This window comes from Megalops cyprinoides, chromosome 8, assembly GCF_013368585.1.
Source record: "Megalops cyprinoides isolate fMegCyp1 chromosome 8, fMegCyp1.pri, whole genome shotgun sequence".
NCBI classification, from domain to species: domain Eukaryota; kingdom Metazoa; phylum Chordata; class Actinopteri; order Elopiformes; family Megalopidae; genus Megalops; species Megalops cyprinoides.
The window spans coordinates 4,751,029-4,766,168 of record NC_050590.1 but is presented as its reverse complement, the minus strand read 5'-3'; the positions used below and the strand labels follow the sequence as shown (position 1 = coordinate 4,766,168).

The window sequence follows — 15,140 nt, the reverse complement described above, 5'->3', positions numbered from 1 at the left end:
ACACAACTACGCCAAAGTTCTCCGGTTTACACACTATATACAGGCTTCAGCTTAATCGCCAGAGTTTTAGCATGACAATAGCTTTATGCTAGCTGTAGACTAGATATGTCACTCCCAACATGCTACCCTGCTAAGTAATGCCAGGCCCTTAAAGGGCAAATCTGCCTGTTCTCTGAACATTAAAGTTAGTCTCCCGGCTATCATTTGACATGCATGTCTATTTGGAGCTTTAAACTAGTTTGGCATTTATTGGATACCAATAACTGAGTAGATATTTTAAATTCCTCACAGTTCTTAACGGGTTTATAAAAGCTTAGTAGGGGAAACCAAATGCTTTGTAGTTGACAGGTCTGGCACAAGTGTACTTTTTGTTTTTTATTTTTCATAGAAACCATTCAGGGTGTCTTTCAAACCTTACCTCTTCCTTGAGGTGTCCTTCCCCTTGGCTCTAGTGGTGTAGTAGTATTACACACTGTGGCAGTTTTGCCATGTTTTTATAGATACCTACCATGTTATATGTGGATTGTGTGTTTCATAATCAAACTGTTCTGAAATATCCGGGGGGGGGTAGAGCTAATGATTTAATCAGCTTTGTGCTTCACCCCCCCACAGTCAGGCCTGGCCTTATATTTCCCCATAATGGACGAGATGAATCACAGTTATGCGTGTCATTGCACAGACGTGGGATTTGTGTGTTTGCATGCTGTTGTTCACACAAGACTGTGGCCCACCTTCCCATATAGAGTGTGACCGGAATAGATTGGCGTGATAAAGTCTCTCAGATCCCAGAGAGGTATTGCCAAACCTCGGAAGCACACGGTGGCGGGGATCGTATTAATATTGCGCCTAGGTGTATGCGTACAGCGAAACAATGGCATTTACAGGCGTATCTCCAAATCCAAATTTTGAACACATTAATGTCACTTCAAAGGCGCCAGGCACGGAAGGGATTATGTCACGGTGCAAGACGATTGCACCGTACATCGGACAAAATAATGCATACGCAGAGGGATATATCTTGGATTATTCAACAAAGCATGCTAATCAACTGAAATTTGCCACTGTACCATTGTGCATCTGTAGAAGAGTAGCGGACTCGGTCTGTCCCCTGTTTGACCACACAGCCCAAGGGGGTATTGGCAATTACTTCATGTGAAGGATAGATGCTCCCACTAATTACACTTAAGTTCAATACGGTTAGAAAAAACAGCAGCCTGGTAAATTAACAAGCAGACATTTTGCCCAGGGAAAAAGGGCCATAAGTCTGGAGGCAACTCTCCTAGGTGCTCTAAAAGTGTCACTCTATTTGGAAATGCATAGGGATATGTGTGAATTCCTTCCTGCATTGTTAATATTTAATGTTTAGCTTTCTGTTGACCCTGCCAAGGCAGCCTTTCAACCGTAATCAGTCATTAGTGAGGGAGAAACAAGGCCCTGTCCAAAGATGGAGATATGGAATTTTCTGGAAGATCCTCAGAAAAAAAAAAAATCACCGGGATTTATACTTATTGTTCCAGTGCACTGAAGAAATGTATTGCTGTAGAAGTCTTTGGGTAAGAGGATTAATCTTAGTCACACAGTGTATTGTCTTGTCTTCTGCGTTGTTCTCACTGAGAAAATGAAATGTTACCGTTGCACTCTACATCCAGAAGCCGTGGCATGTTATGTCACAATGAGGAAAAAAAAAAAAAGAACACTCAGGATTCCGCCGGGGAAGGGGCATAGTAGAAGCCCAAATGAGCAGTCAGAGGCTGCTTGGAGGTGGGAAGGAAAAGAGGAAAATAGGAGAGAGGAGAATCACCCCTCTGGAATCCCAGTCTACTTCTCGAATACATTAGCAGTGAGGGCCTGGGAAACATGGCTCTGGGCTGTGTGGCTCGCGAGGGAAATTCTCTATATTCACAGGCACGCTTCACTGATATGACATTGCTGGCGCTGGGTAGGGAAAACACATCAAATAGAAGACTACTGCCCGAGACTGGGAAAAAAAAAAAAGATTTTATCCGTTCTCCTGGTTCAGAAAGCCGCTTCCTACGTAGGGGAAACTGTCAATTTAGCATTTTTGAAATAAGTGTGTGAAAGAGGACACACCTAAGGGGTCAGACGGTGACAACTTTTGACCACAAAGGTGGAAGGGAGGCAATTTCATGTATGGTGGCATTATGTCATGTCAGCTTGTATCAACATTAGTGGTGAACACACCTACAATACACATGCAGGCACGTGAGTGCATGACTCTGTGCATGTGCAGGTGTGCATGTTTCATCCTTCATCCAGGCAGATTCACTGGCATCCCCAAAAGAACCCGAGTGCTGTCTGGTGGAATTCAGTTAAGGCGGAGAACAAGTTCTGTAATCACTGCCTTTTGGCTGGTGATTTATAATGTCCTGCCCAGACACTCTACGCCCCACACGTGGCGGAATCCGTGGAAAGGCAAATATTTCCTGGTTAGCAGAGAGTGATTAACACCTCTCCATATTGTGTATCAATCTGTCTCTCTCATGGCTCATTGTATTTTCGGCCCAGGGCAACGTGTTTCAGGGCTCCCAACAGATACCCGTTGAAACCCCAATCTCCGTAATTGCTTTGTTAGGAGAAGGAACTGTAATCTCAGTGAAGCACCTTCAGTCAAGGCACACTGGAGAAGTCATTCGTCTAATAGCTTTATTTCAGTACAAACAAACGAACAATCCGAGAATTGTACTGAAGAAATGCGTGGTACGGACTGATAAGGGGGAAACTCTTACAGTATTCATCCCGTCATTAAGGCTTTAGTTCAGGGAGAAATGTGATGCACTTTGTCCTCACATTTGAGTTACAAATTTTAAGCGTTTTGTTTTTACCCACTCTCACACTCAATTCCGTAATTTCATCTACCATTTCAACTACCAAACTCATACAAAGTTACAAATCTACTTCACTTGTTAAACTTTTTCTTCGGATTTAAGGGCAATGCATATTGAGGTTAGATTGAACAGAGACTTAAAGGTGAAATGTACAGTGCGCTACGCGATTCATATTGGATCCTTCTCCCGTCAAGCTGTTTGCTTCATTATTCAAACTGAACAGTACCTGCAATTAAGCTGATTTCAGCAATGCTCCATTTTTACAGACAAGTCTCAGATGTTTTAATGTGTACAGTTAGAAAGGTTCCAGCTATCTGGATATGTAGCATTCAGTATTTCCTATTCATACTTCCTCTCTTTGGGAGGTGTTTGAATTGATACAAGACAGGGAACTGTTATTGGTCTACTGCCCCGTGCTGCCACAAACTTGTGCAGGAGGAAGCGGGATCCTGATGTTGGCTATTCAGTTTGTGCAGCGCAGACAGAATCTGTCATGAGGTTGGATTTGTCTGCTTCGCTTCACTGCCAAAGTTGCAAATTTCCAGTTCTGTCCCTCGGCTGTTGTTAATGTCATTGTTTTAGGCATTGTATTATTCACATATTTATTTTTTATTACCATATCATGTCAAAAGTCATTTTGAAAGATGTCTGTTTGGCACACATAAAAACAGGAAGCTTTTTTTGGTCTTTTTCTCTTTCTTTATGTTTTAACATTCAGCAAAGTAGTACATTTTTTCTCTTTCCACCATCTATCATAAATGGGGTTTCTGATTTGGCCATTTGGATGCATGGATTTTTAAAAAGCCTGAAACACACAATGATGGTGACACTGTTCCCTGGAAACTTAACAACTTCCAGGTCATAGGGTCAAAGGTTGTGGTCACTGAGGCCTCTGACATACACTGGATATCGAAAAACCTAACTCGGCCGCTTGTGCTTGGGTACGCACGTATGATTTTGGTTTTTCACAAATTTTCCCCTCTGATTACTCCAATTACAGTGTATGGGCCTATTTCATGCAGAGGGCCCTTAAATATTTGAAAGCCTATTATTTGATACATGAATGGAATCCCCGCCAAATAAAAATTGCACTCCGTCCCTCCTGGTGACTGGGTACCTGAGATGAGAACTGCACACCAGTGCAGCATCTTAGCTGATAACATCTGGGCCGGGGAAATCTGTTTGCCTGAGACGGAGAATATGTGGGTGACTGACAGGATATTTGAGGGGAAGGCAGTATTTCAGAACGAAAGACAACCACAGCCCCCAAGTGAGATTAGGAGGATATCTGAAAGAACAGGAGGTGTGCATGTTCCAGAATCGCATGCATACTTGTCACTGCTGTGAAATATCAGTGAAGCAATTTAGATAACAGGGGAGAAATGTATTACTATACAGAGAGCCTTTCCCGGTCTTTTTTTTTTCCTTAGGCCTCTGTAAATGTGTAAATGTACCTGCAGCATTTTTGTGCTACAGAACAAATGCTCACCTTGCTCAGTCATTCCACAGCAGTTAAAGTACAGGATCCCACAGGAGGATCCAGTGGTGCAGTCACAGTAAACAGCCTTTGCTGTCTGATTTGCATCGTATATAAATATCCATCCAGGCTGTATTTAGATATGGGGGACTGTGGCCGCGCCCTTAAAACCACTGTGAGCCCAGCAGTTATACGCACAGCAAGAGGTATGTGTCTGTGCATATCTGTGTATCTGTATATGTGTGTGTGTGTTCGCGAGTGTGTGTGTGTGTTTGCATATCTGTGTTTGCGAGTGTGTGTATGTGTGTGTGTGTGTGTGTGTGTGTGAGTCAGTCAGACATTTGGGGCAGTTACTTCTCCACTTCTCCTTGAGGCTCTACCTTGTGATTACATAAAGCCTTTCAACAGCTGTGATGTGAATGGACATGGTGAAATGCCCCCCCCCAGGTCACTGCTAAATTCAGCTACAGACAAAACAAGCCGAAGTTTGGTTGTGGCTGCATTCCTCTGGGTCACTCAGATAGATGTTAGTGTGAAGTAGGAAGGGGATATACACTATCCTACCAAAAGTCACGGGACATGGGTCGATAAAATTAATAAAACGTGTCTTTATTACAAGAAATGAATAGCTTGTCTGCATCTTTGGTGTTAATGACTGCTTCAGTACGTCATCGAAGCCTGGCTACTCATTTCTGGTAGAAAGTTGATGGTGTTGTGCGCCACTTCTCCTGTAAAGCATTAGTAAGCTCCATGACTATAGAGGGCCACCTTGTGCTTGCCCTGATGCTGAGTTCCAGCTCATCCCAAAGATGGTCAGATTGGTCAGGCTGATGTTGGAGCTCTGTGCTGGCCGCTGCACTGTTCCAAAGTTACTCTCTTCAAAACACACATAGCCACACCTGTGGTCACACCCATTTTCCTGCAGTTAGGTAGATTTTCCATTGTTCTGGTTTAGATGATGTGTGTAAATGCAGCCCACAGATTCCACGTATTGATAGTCAACGCTTGAAAATGCCTTCTCTGCCATTGCTGAAGTTGTAATTGCTCTGATTGGCAGGCAAGTTATGAATTCCCTTGAATGGGTGTGGTCTGAAACAGAGCATCCATAGCTAGCATAGCAATGCAAACAGCACAAGCAACCTCTCTTTTTCCAACTTGAACCTCTCAAATAAGGAAGTAGGGAGGATTGGAAGGAGTGTAGCAGCTGAATATCTGCTCAAAATATAGAATATCTGTGCTTGTACTCTCTCTGCATGACACTAAACGTCCATGTATATGAAACCCTGACCTCACAGTCCTGTCATTACTAAGCCCTCTTGTACAATAAGTACCAAAGAGTGTGGTTTTAGCCTAAGAGAATTCATGAATTTATGAATCATTTTTTGAAAGGTTATGTTTCATACAAGGATATGTTTTATTGAAGCGAGACACTTAGAGGAACCCTTTGTTCCGTCCTCATATTGTGGGTTATTTTCAATCGCACAGCCACAAGTTCAACACCTTGACAACATCTGGCATGGCTGTCACTTTATCTTAGTGGTCTTATTGTTGATCAGAAAAGCGCATAGCATGGAGTCTTGCAATTGCTTCAAAAGAAGACAGGGATGTGAACCAATCAAAGGGTGCTAAGGCATGGCCTGGATTTAGGATCACAGAGCACAGTTTTACTCTACAAACCGGAGCGTTGAAATATTAAGCATCTTGTCGTCAGCACAGCAAATAGAATGTCTAAATATGTTAAGGATATATCTCGAGCTGTGATTCAGATCTCTGATGCCTTCTTCCTTCCACTTCTCTTTAGTGAAAGGAGAAGGGCAGATGTTTGCTGTTTAAAGAGGTACCCAGGAGGACTGTTCTCATTTAAACTCTCATGAAGACATTATGCCAGGCGATGAATAAAATATAGGAAGCGTGCCTGCAAAAAAAAATCATTTTCAAAAAGTCTACTTTAGGTCTTTCACTGATGGTAAATTATTAATTTCTGGTACATTGTGGAGCACTGTCCTAAAGCCAACACACACACACACACATACACACACTTTCTTACCCTACCTTCCTTGTCTTTCTGATAGGCCAAGAAGCAGGATATCCCACGCGAGGAGCAGGGCCCGTCAATCAAGAATCTGGACTTCTGGCCGAAGCTCATCACTCTGATGGTGTCGGTCATTGACGAGGACAGGACGGCGTACACCCCTGTGATCAATCAGTGAGTGTCTCCTACAGTGCTCTCTCTCTGCACAGCGACGTCCTCGTTTTTTTTCCCATCTTCTCCGTCCTTAGATTGAGGCTCGTTGGGATGTTTCGTCTCCAGTAACGAGTCTTTTCTCACGTAGCGTTAAGTCAGCAAACACAGTGCAGCTTTCGAAAGCGACGGCGGTTCGGCCCTGTCGGCCCAGCTGTGTGTGCGTTTGTGTCAGAAGATTTAATGGAGGAGATTTAGTTGTGGGGGGGGGGGGGGGGCGTGAATTATTTAGGAGAGCCAAGACCTTAAGAGTGTAGCAGAAACGGAGATGGCTGTGGCACAGTGGAGGGTCTGCAGATCTGCCAGAGGGTCAAAGGAGAAGTATGTACCCACCAATCGAATTGAAATAAGTGATGTTTTTAATTTAAATTGGAATTTCACAGTGGGGAGCGAAGAGCTAGGGGGGGGGCTATGGATCAGATACTGCTAACACTGATACATTAGGTGCAAAGCTTCCTTTCACATGTGCCGTTATCTTTGTAATGCGCATGCAATATTCATGAACGGCTTGCCTCGTGCCCTATTGGTGCTAATGGACTTCGGAGGAGACGCCTCAATCTCAGAGCGTGACTCAAGAGCAAGGGGCTGTGCTTTCAGACCGCAGATTAAACAAGGCGGTGCACACGCTTGCTTCTAGATTCGTGAACCTGTTGCACCAGTGCAGCTGGATTTCTGATGATAGCTTGCGCGATAGATGCAACTCGCGCTGCCCTCCAGCTCACAGTGACTTACTGTAATGCTACCTTTCTGCCGGAGTAAATGTATGTTACAGCAGTGGCCCCGCTGTATAGATGGCAATTATTTATAAGGCCTTAAATATAAATCTACATATGAAATGGCTCATTCCATTCTAACCCAAACGTCCAAGTTCGTCTTTAAAATTGAATAGGGCAGGAGTGCTGAAGATGTACGTTTCCTTGGGGTTGTCATCCAGAATGGAGTTTGACACCATGAAACAGGAAGAATCTGTTGTTGCCACAGGGACACTGTCATGTGACAGGATAATACTGCCCCCTGAAGGCAAAGGATGTCAGTTACGTAGGTAATCAATTGAGCCAGAGAATTAATAACCAAAAATGACAAGCGAAAGAAATATTTAGCTATATTTTTGTGCATTATCTTGTAATATAGTCCACTCACGTATAAGCTTTCATCCTGAGCCTGGCTGTACGACATCCCACCCCACCTATCCTGACAGCTTTTAAGAATTCCATAGGTGGAGGAGGATTGCTGGAAATCTCATGGATTATGAAGCTATTAATAAACATTTCAATACATCGCTTGGAAAACACGTTGCTATAGAAACAGAACGATAAGCCTTTATTTTAGTGTGTGAAGTCTTTGAACTATTTAGAGGAAGATTGAGATAATCTGGAAAAGACATTATTTATTTATGGTTTCCCATAACTCATAGAAGGCTTAGTTGATGACTTATAGCTGAACCAATCCATAGGCATGTGAAATAAATATTCCAGTATATCCATCATCAAAAGGAGGCTGTCCCCCTACTTTCATTCAAATTAAATGCATCATCTTGAATTGACAGAGTATTACGCAAAAATGGCTAACACTTTATCCTATTTTGCCCTTAATACCAGCATAACAGTTTTATGATACTTTAAGGTGTGAATAACAGCATAATGTTATGTAACCACTGTATAATAACTAAGGTAGAATGTGGAGGTGTGACGTGTGTAAAACTAGAATCGCACAAAGTTCTGTCACCTACTAGTTAGTACTGAATGTGGTCATTGTATAACAGTGTAATTATAATATTATTACAGTGGTATGTGATCATTTTATAATAAAGTTTTATCCAAAGATGTTTTTCTGTGTTTATAACGATGTTAATTTTACCATTTTGTCATGATTCCAAACGCCTTTCATCCAGAGCAACTTGCATTGTAGTAGAACCCACAGGTGTAGAATACAAAGTGTAGAGGCATACAGCCAATGGCCTATCACATCAGTGGCATCAAGTGAGTCTGATCTCCGAACTTTATTTCTAGGTTCCCACAAGAGCTGAACATGGGAAAGATCAGTGCAGAGATCACATGGAACCTCTTTGCTATGGATATGAAGTACGCAATGGAAGGTCAGTGCTCTGTGTACGTGTGTGTGTGCATGTGTGTGCATGTGCGTGTGCATATGTGTGTGCTTGCATGTCTGTTACAAAGAGAGCTGAACTGAGCTGTCTGTTTCAGAAGCTGAGATTTGTCAGAATGCTGACTCGTCTTGCTGCTTCTTTAATTAGGTGATCTAAGTTATGGCCAGTTTAGCTGTGAGTCTGTTTGCATTACAGCACAATGTATTTCCCCCTCCAAATTGATAGCTTCCAAGCGAAGAAACTGTGTTGTTTGAATTGATGAGTTTTTTTTTTTTCCACTGAGATTAAACACTGATCCCAGCAATAGCATGTTAATGAACCCACAGTGAAGATGCATTGGGGCTGGGATTCTGCTGGCCTTGGGTTCATGTAAAAGGCACAACGGCTTTCATCCATTCTCAGTCTCATTAAATATTCACAGGGCGAGATAGATTCCCCTGATAGGAAACGTAGCTTGCGTTCATCAAAAACCCTGACAGCCCCGAACTGATTTTGAATGTATGGGATGCAAATCTAGGTCCACAAATCTGTATTTCTATAAGCCGACGAGAAAAAGACACCGTGAAGAAAATTGAGGTGACGTGAGACCGTATGGAGCTCTTTCCATTTCACTTTTAATTAAAGTGACTTTGACCTGGTTTTTGGGTCCCCTGGCTACACTTGCCCACATTAAGCACATTACAAGTGATTGTACATCAGTTCCCTTCCATGGGGTATGGAACTCAAATTCGAATAATTTTTTTTAATCTCAGATAAACTTCTGACTTGTGTTCAGATTTATTCATCCAGAGTGGTGTCAGGAAAGAGTTATTAATGAATGGAACATAATTTAAGAATAGGCTTGATACAAGGCTTGGTTCACTCTAGGCCATAGGCAGAATGGCAAGCCTTGTTAAGATGCATGGCCTGTTCTAGCTGTTAAGCTGCGTATGTTTTTACATTATGAAACGCCAGACAGCTTACAAGGTGATGAAAGGGAGCAACTGTGAATGACTGGGATACCTCTGCATCTCAGTTTCCTGGGAATCAAGGGAGAATACCTGGTTTGCAACAAGCAGGAAACAAAATGGCATTCTCAATCTTCTGTAAATTTCAACAAATTGTGATATGAATTGTGTCGCCACCACCAGCTGTGGACAGTGAGAGGGCCTTCGACGGGCATTGGTGTGCTAACCTGCGGAGCACTGTGGCCATTTACCTTGTAGCAACGTGTGAGTGTTGCCATGGCAACCAGGTGCCAGGATAATAATAGCACTCGCGCTTCACACACTGACGTGCGCACACCCAAAGGTGAGCTCCAACCCTTCTATTTATGGCCACAGAAGCGCTGACGTTCACATCTCCCCGGCCAAAACATCTCGCTGACGAGGCCGTACACAGACACCGTGAACCCGAGTGCGGATACCTTCTCAGCCGCCACAGCTCTCTCCCTGAACGCGGTTCATGTGTTATCCTCTAAGCGAATCATCAGCTCTGTCCTCTGCCACGCGAGCTGACATCCCTGCCTCAGTGCAGTATGCAAGGCTTATGGTTCATGAGGATGGAGATCCCTCTTACTGCAACGCCTCCTCCAATTACCCCAAAGCACCGGGAGAACACCAGTCTGTGTTTCTTCAAAATAAATAAATAAATAAATAAATAAAAATAAAAAAATATCCCAGGGGCACAGAGAGATAACTTCCTTCACTAGTTATTTGGAATGGTTAGCTTAATCAAGAAAAACAAGTCTGTGATATTGCATCCCAACTAGCTTTCCCTCTGACTGGTTTGGGATATTTTCAGCTGGCGGTTAAAAACATTCGGTCTGGTATCATTTTGTTTTGTTGGGGATTTGAGGGCCCTGATTAAGCCACAGCCCCTGGTGTACGTACGTGATTTTTTTTGTCTGGAAGTTAAATATTTGAGCTCCTCCAAAAGACCATTTTGTATTTGCATTTATTTATTTTGGCATATCCCACAAGCTTAATGTTGATTCACATGCTGTATTATGGAGATTTTATTTGTAAAACAAAAAAGATAAGAAGATTCAAAAAAAATTGTGCTGGAAAACCCAGCTCTGTAATTCCCTAGAGAAATGTAGGATCCCACACTTTTTTCTTACTTGACCCACCTGGATCAGGAAAAGTAAATATCATCCTTGTTACACCACTGAATGTTCTGTAATCAGGCTGCCTGTTTCTGTAACTGAGTGCTGCTTTCTAGTGGGATTATAATATAGTTTCATATTCAGGGAAGAACAGTAAGAATGTGACTGATTTTGAAATACAGGTCATCATGGCAACACTTTCATAATGTCATTTCTATCATATTTGTTTATACAGGGAAATGAACGCTTCCATATTGCAGAGTTCCAAGAAGATACAGGTTTTGATGATTACATTCTCATCAAAACTGGGTACTGATTTGATTGACAGCTGACAACGTGTGTGATTTTTTTTTTTTTTTTGTAAAGAGGTCGTGCAGCTGCAGTACAACAATAAGTAGGGCAGAAAGCCTGTTATGAAAGGTGAAGGACAGCTTGCTAAATCCCCATGTTTCATGTACAACATGTGCCCCTTTCAGCTCTTGGGGCTTATTAGTCATTGTGTGCCAGACTAACTGTAATAGAATTACAGCAGTGTTTTAAACTTGCCTCCATGAAAGAGCAACCTCAATAGCTTTGTCACTGTCAAAATCTTTGACTGCGTTTGCAAGTCTAACCGACAGAGGAGTCAGGCTCACCGTTGGGATTACGGGCACGGTGTTAAAGCAAGTCCCACTTCTACAGAACGTATTAATGTCTTTGCTCTGACTGCATCCAGCCATGCCTCTATCCTTGGCTTTATTTCAATCAAGGCCTATTCAGCTATTCTGGAAGAGAGCCAAAATTCAATTGCATTCAAAAAGAGTTTCATTCTTTTCTCTTTTTTTTCGTAATTTTTGCAGCCACAAGCGTTTTGAGAAGAAACACTCTCTGCTGTACGTTGTACAAAAGGCCTTGGGCGTTCTCTGTCTTGCATTAAATACATAGGCTTGACAGGTCAAAGGGGAATTGAAAGCAACACAAACTCAAGGTGGCAGGCTATCACCTCAGGTTGTCCTTGCTGTTGTCAGATGACGTCTGAGTGTAGGGTCGTGGCTCCGTCAGTGGAAATGAACCTCTGTGTAGCTCCCTTAGTGCTTTAGGGCTAGGGAAGTGCTCTTTGCTGTGATGGTGTGTGACTGGTTGAATATCTGACCAATCAGATGACCTCACACTTCCTTATTTATCCGTTGAAAATGTAGTCGTGAGGACAACCTTCGTGGCAGCCTGGAGAAAAACAGCAACTGTGGGATGCATTGCAAAGTTACATTGTCCTCTCCGCTGACTCCCTAAAACTTGTTTGCAAGTTGATAGATATTCTACTTGTAATGGTACATAAAAATGCAAATCCTCTCATGTGATATCAAAAAGCATGAGAGGATTTGTGTTTACGGACATAATTTGGATTTGTGTGTGATATCAATACTTATGCTGCTCCCTGTCATTATTATACAAATATTATTATATTGGTATTATACAAAAATTCTCTTTTTACATCAGTTTAATTCTTACAAGGAAAAGGATCAGATTTATGACAAGAAAGTGAAGTGCATTCAATAAAAATGATGCCATCGTCACACGTGGACATGAACAGAAAGCAGACATTTCTTGTCCATTCTGATTAAGACACCCTTGTCCAGGTCATTGTAGCAGAAATAAGTTGTCTACTGACAGGAAGTGGTCCGTTACCAGAAATTTATTCCCATTCCCACACTGTCCATCTTTATATGGTTCCCACTAGGCTTTGTAACAGCGTGGCATAGATGTTTGTCAGCATCTCTGCAGTGCCACGCCACCCCCCCCCCCCCCCCCCCCCCACACACACACACACACACACACACACACACACACACACATTCCCACCCCACCCCCTTTTCTCAGTCATTTCATTTCTGTTCAGCCTGATAGACTCGCTAACAAAACTGTTTGCCTGAGGACAAAAATATGCGTTACACCAAAACATCAAATCATGTTCCTTGTTTTTTTGTCTCCCGTTTTGTGTCTGTCGAGGAACTGATTTAGGATGATCAAAAGGCTTTCAGCATCACCCAGACATAGGGGAACTGCTTGGCTGGAAGTATCAGTCACACACAAATGGAGTGTAGTCTTGATTGACGTCAGGCACACTTCCCTCAGGTCCTCTGAGGTCATTTTGTAATTCCTTGCTGGATTAGTGGAAAAACAAGGGATTTAATAAATGCATATAAACATGCTCATGTGCATGTTAGAGAGCTTGCCTGCATGCACACATGAGTGTTTGAGTCATCCTTATTAGTCATAGAGGAGGTGGAGCGATGTAAGTGAACAGCTGGGATTTCCATTCAAAAGGCATCTTGTGCTGCGTTTTCTTTTGCCTTGGCCTGAGAGCGGCTCGCATCAGATCCAACTGAAGTACAAAAGCACTCCAATTTCACTGCAGAAATGGAGTTGAACTCTGGTTTACACACAATCATGTCCTCGAACAAACAGCAGTGGTTTTCCTCCCTAAAATATCAGTTGGAGATCAAAGTATGTGCTTTTATCAGAAAATGCCATTTGCACTTGGTGTAAATCATCAGACTTGTTGATTACAGTCACATACAAAACAGATACGATGTGCTTAGCCAGGCAAGACTTCACTTTGCTTCACTAAAGTAGATATAAACTTCACTGAAATGCAGTTTGACACCAAGAACTGGACATGTCACAGTCTGTCTTAACCCTATGCTAAACAAGGAGATGATTTTAAAGTACAGCACATGGTGCCTCAGAGATAATGACCAATAATAATGTAATTTAAACAAGATTTTGAAAAGGATATATGCTTGCTAGCTGGCTTTTTAGATAGGTGATTAGGTAGGTCTAAAGCCTATCAGTGAAGTTCACCCCTAGTGGTAAAGTTAGCTAATTTGATAGGTAGGTACTCCACATTGACATTGTTATTCCGCTGGCCACTGTAGGTATATACTGAATGCACTGAGGTGTGGCTCTAGATAGTTCCTACTAATAGCTACTGATTTCAAGTGTAAAACAAAGTCAGATAGCTAGCAAAGAAATAATAAAGCATTTAATCCATAATTTCAAATAAAATGACCAAAATAATATGTATGTGACAATAGTACAGATACCTACCTAGCAATATTTCCCTGCCACTGCAAACCTGTGGTGAAACTACTGTGAATTTCAGACCGGTGCATCCACTCCTCAGTTGGATTATGGCTTTTACAGACAGCATGGGTGGAGTGAGGAGATACGGCATCTTCCGCACGGTTCAGCTGTTTCCACCCAGCACAAATAAGTCACTCCTGCTTTTATTTCACCGAGGCAGAGCCGGCCTGTCATCTGTGACAGTGAGATTAGAATTCGGACGGCTCTGCTCGGGATAGTGTGTCTCCTCAGAGGTAACCTGCTGGCACTAAATCCACGGGGTCTGAAGGGCAGTGCCCGAGAGTGTAGCAGGTAACTGTCTGTCTGGATATCCATCCCCTTACATTTTCTATATATTGCACATACATATTTTTATATGTTGTTATGTAAATGTACGTATGTTGTATATTGTATGTTTTCTATGTATTGTACGTAGCATAAATACTCAGCATGGATTTGGCCATTACATGGTTTGTCAGCTGCATTGCTTCACAGTGTAATATATGCCGGTGGTGGTGCATGTTTCTTTTGGGCATTGTACAGCAGTGCACTTTGTATACATGCAGGTCAAGTTAGGGCTAAGGTTAACGCCAGATTTGATCATGAGGGATTTTTTTTTTGTATGGACACAGCACCTGTTCTAATGCACACCTGGAATGAGTGTTGTTTCTTTAAAGAGATTCCTCTGTACGCAGGGTCTGCCTCGGTCAGATACAAATTAGAGATTTGTGAGCAGTCTCCTTAGGTCTGAAAATCTGTTTAAGTATGTGATGAAGCGCTAGGCCATCAAATGAACTTTGCTTTAATAGGGGCGGCAGTGTAGCATACTGGTTAAGGAGCAGGTCTTGTAACCGGGCACTGCTGCTGTACCCAAGGTACCTAACCCACAATTGCCTCAGTGAATATCCAGCTGTGTAAATGGATAACATTGTAAAAAACTGATGGAAGTCACTCTGGATAAGAGCGTCTGCTTAATTCGAATAATGTAATGTAATAGGTGAATGCACCTGTGTTTTTTGTCGAGATTACTACTAGGGCTGTGCAATATAGCCCTTGCGATATATCGGGTAGCTATTTTTAGTGCAATAACAACTATGCCCAGTATGTGGCGTTAGGTTTCTGGTTTGCACTATGCTGCTTCCATGTGGTAGATAGAAACACATGGCTACAAAGATAAAGAGTGAAAACATATGCTATGTAAGGTAACCAACATATAGATACAAGTGATATTTTTCTGCCCCGGAAGCATTTCACTGAACTTGGAGGTGTGCTCCCACATC

The 15,140-nt window shown here is 42.4% G+C and overlaps 1 protein-coding gene across 1 annotated transcript in view; it reads left to right on the top strand.

The window, feature by feature from the left end:
* The window catches only part of LOC118782079 (protein unc-13 homolog C-like), a 105,530-nt gene that overhangs the window by 46,972 nt on the left and 43,418 nt on the right, over window positions 1-15,140 (top strand). Inside the window, exons 17-18 of the mRNA XM_036535326.1 lie at window positions 6,396-6,529; window positions 8,575-8,660. Coding sequence (XP_036391219.1) covers window positions 6,396-6,529; window positions 8,575-8,660 — 220 coding nt within the window. The remainder of the gene's footprint in view (window positions 1-6,395; window positions 6,530-8,574; window positions 8,661-15,140) is intronic.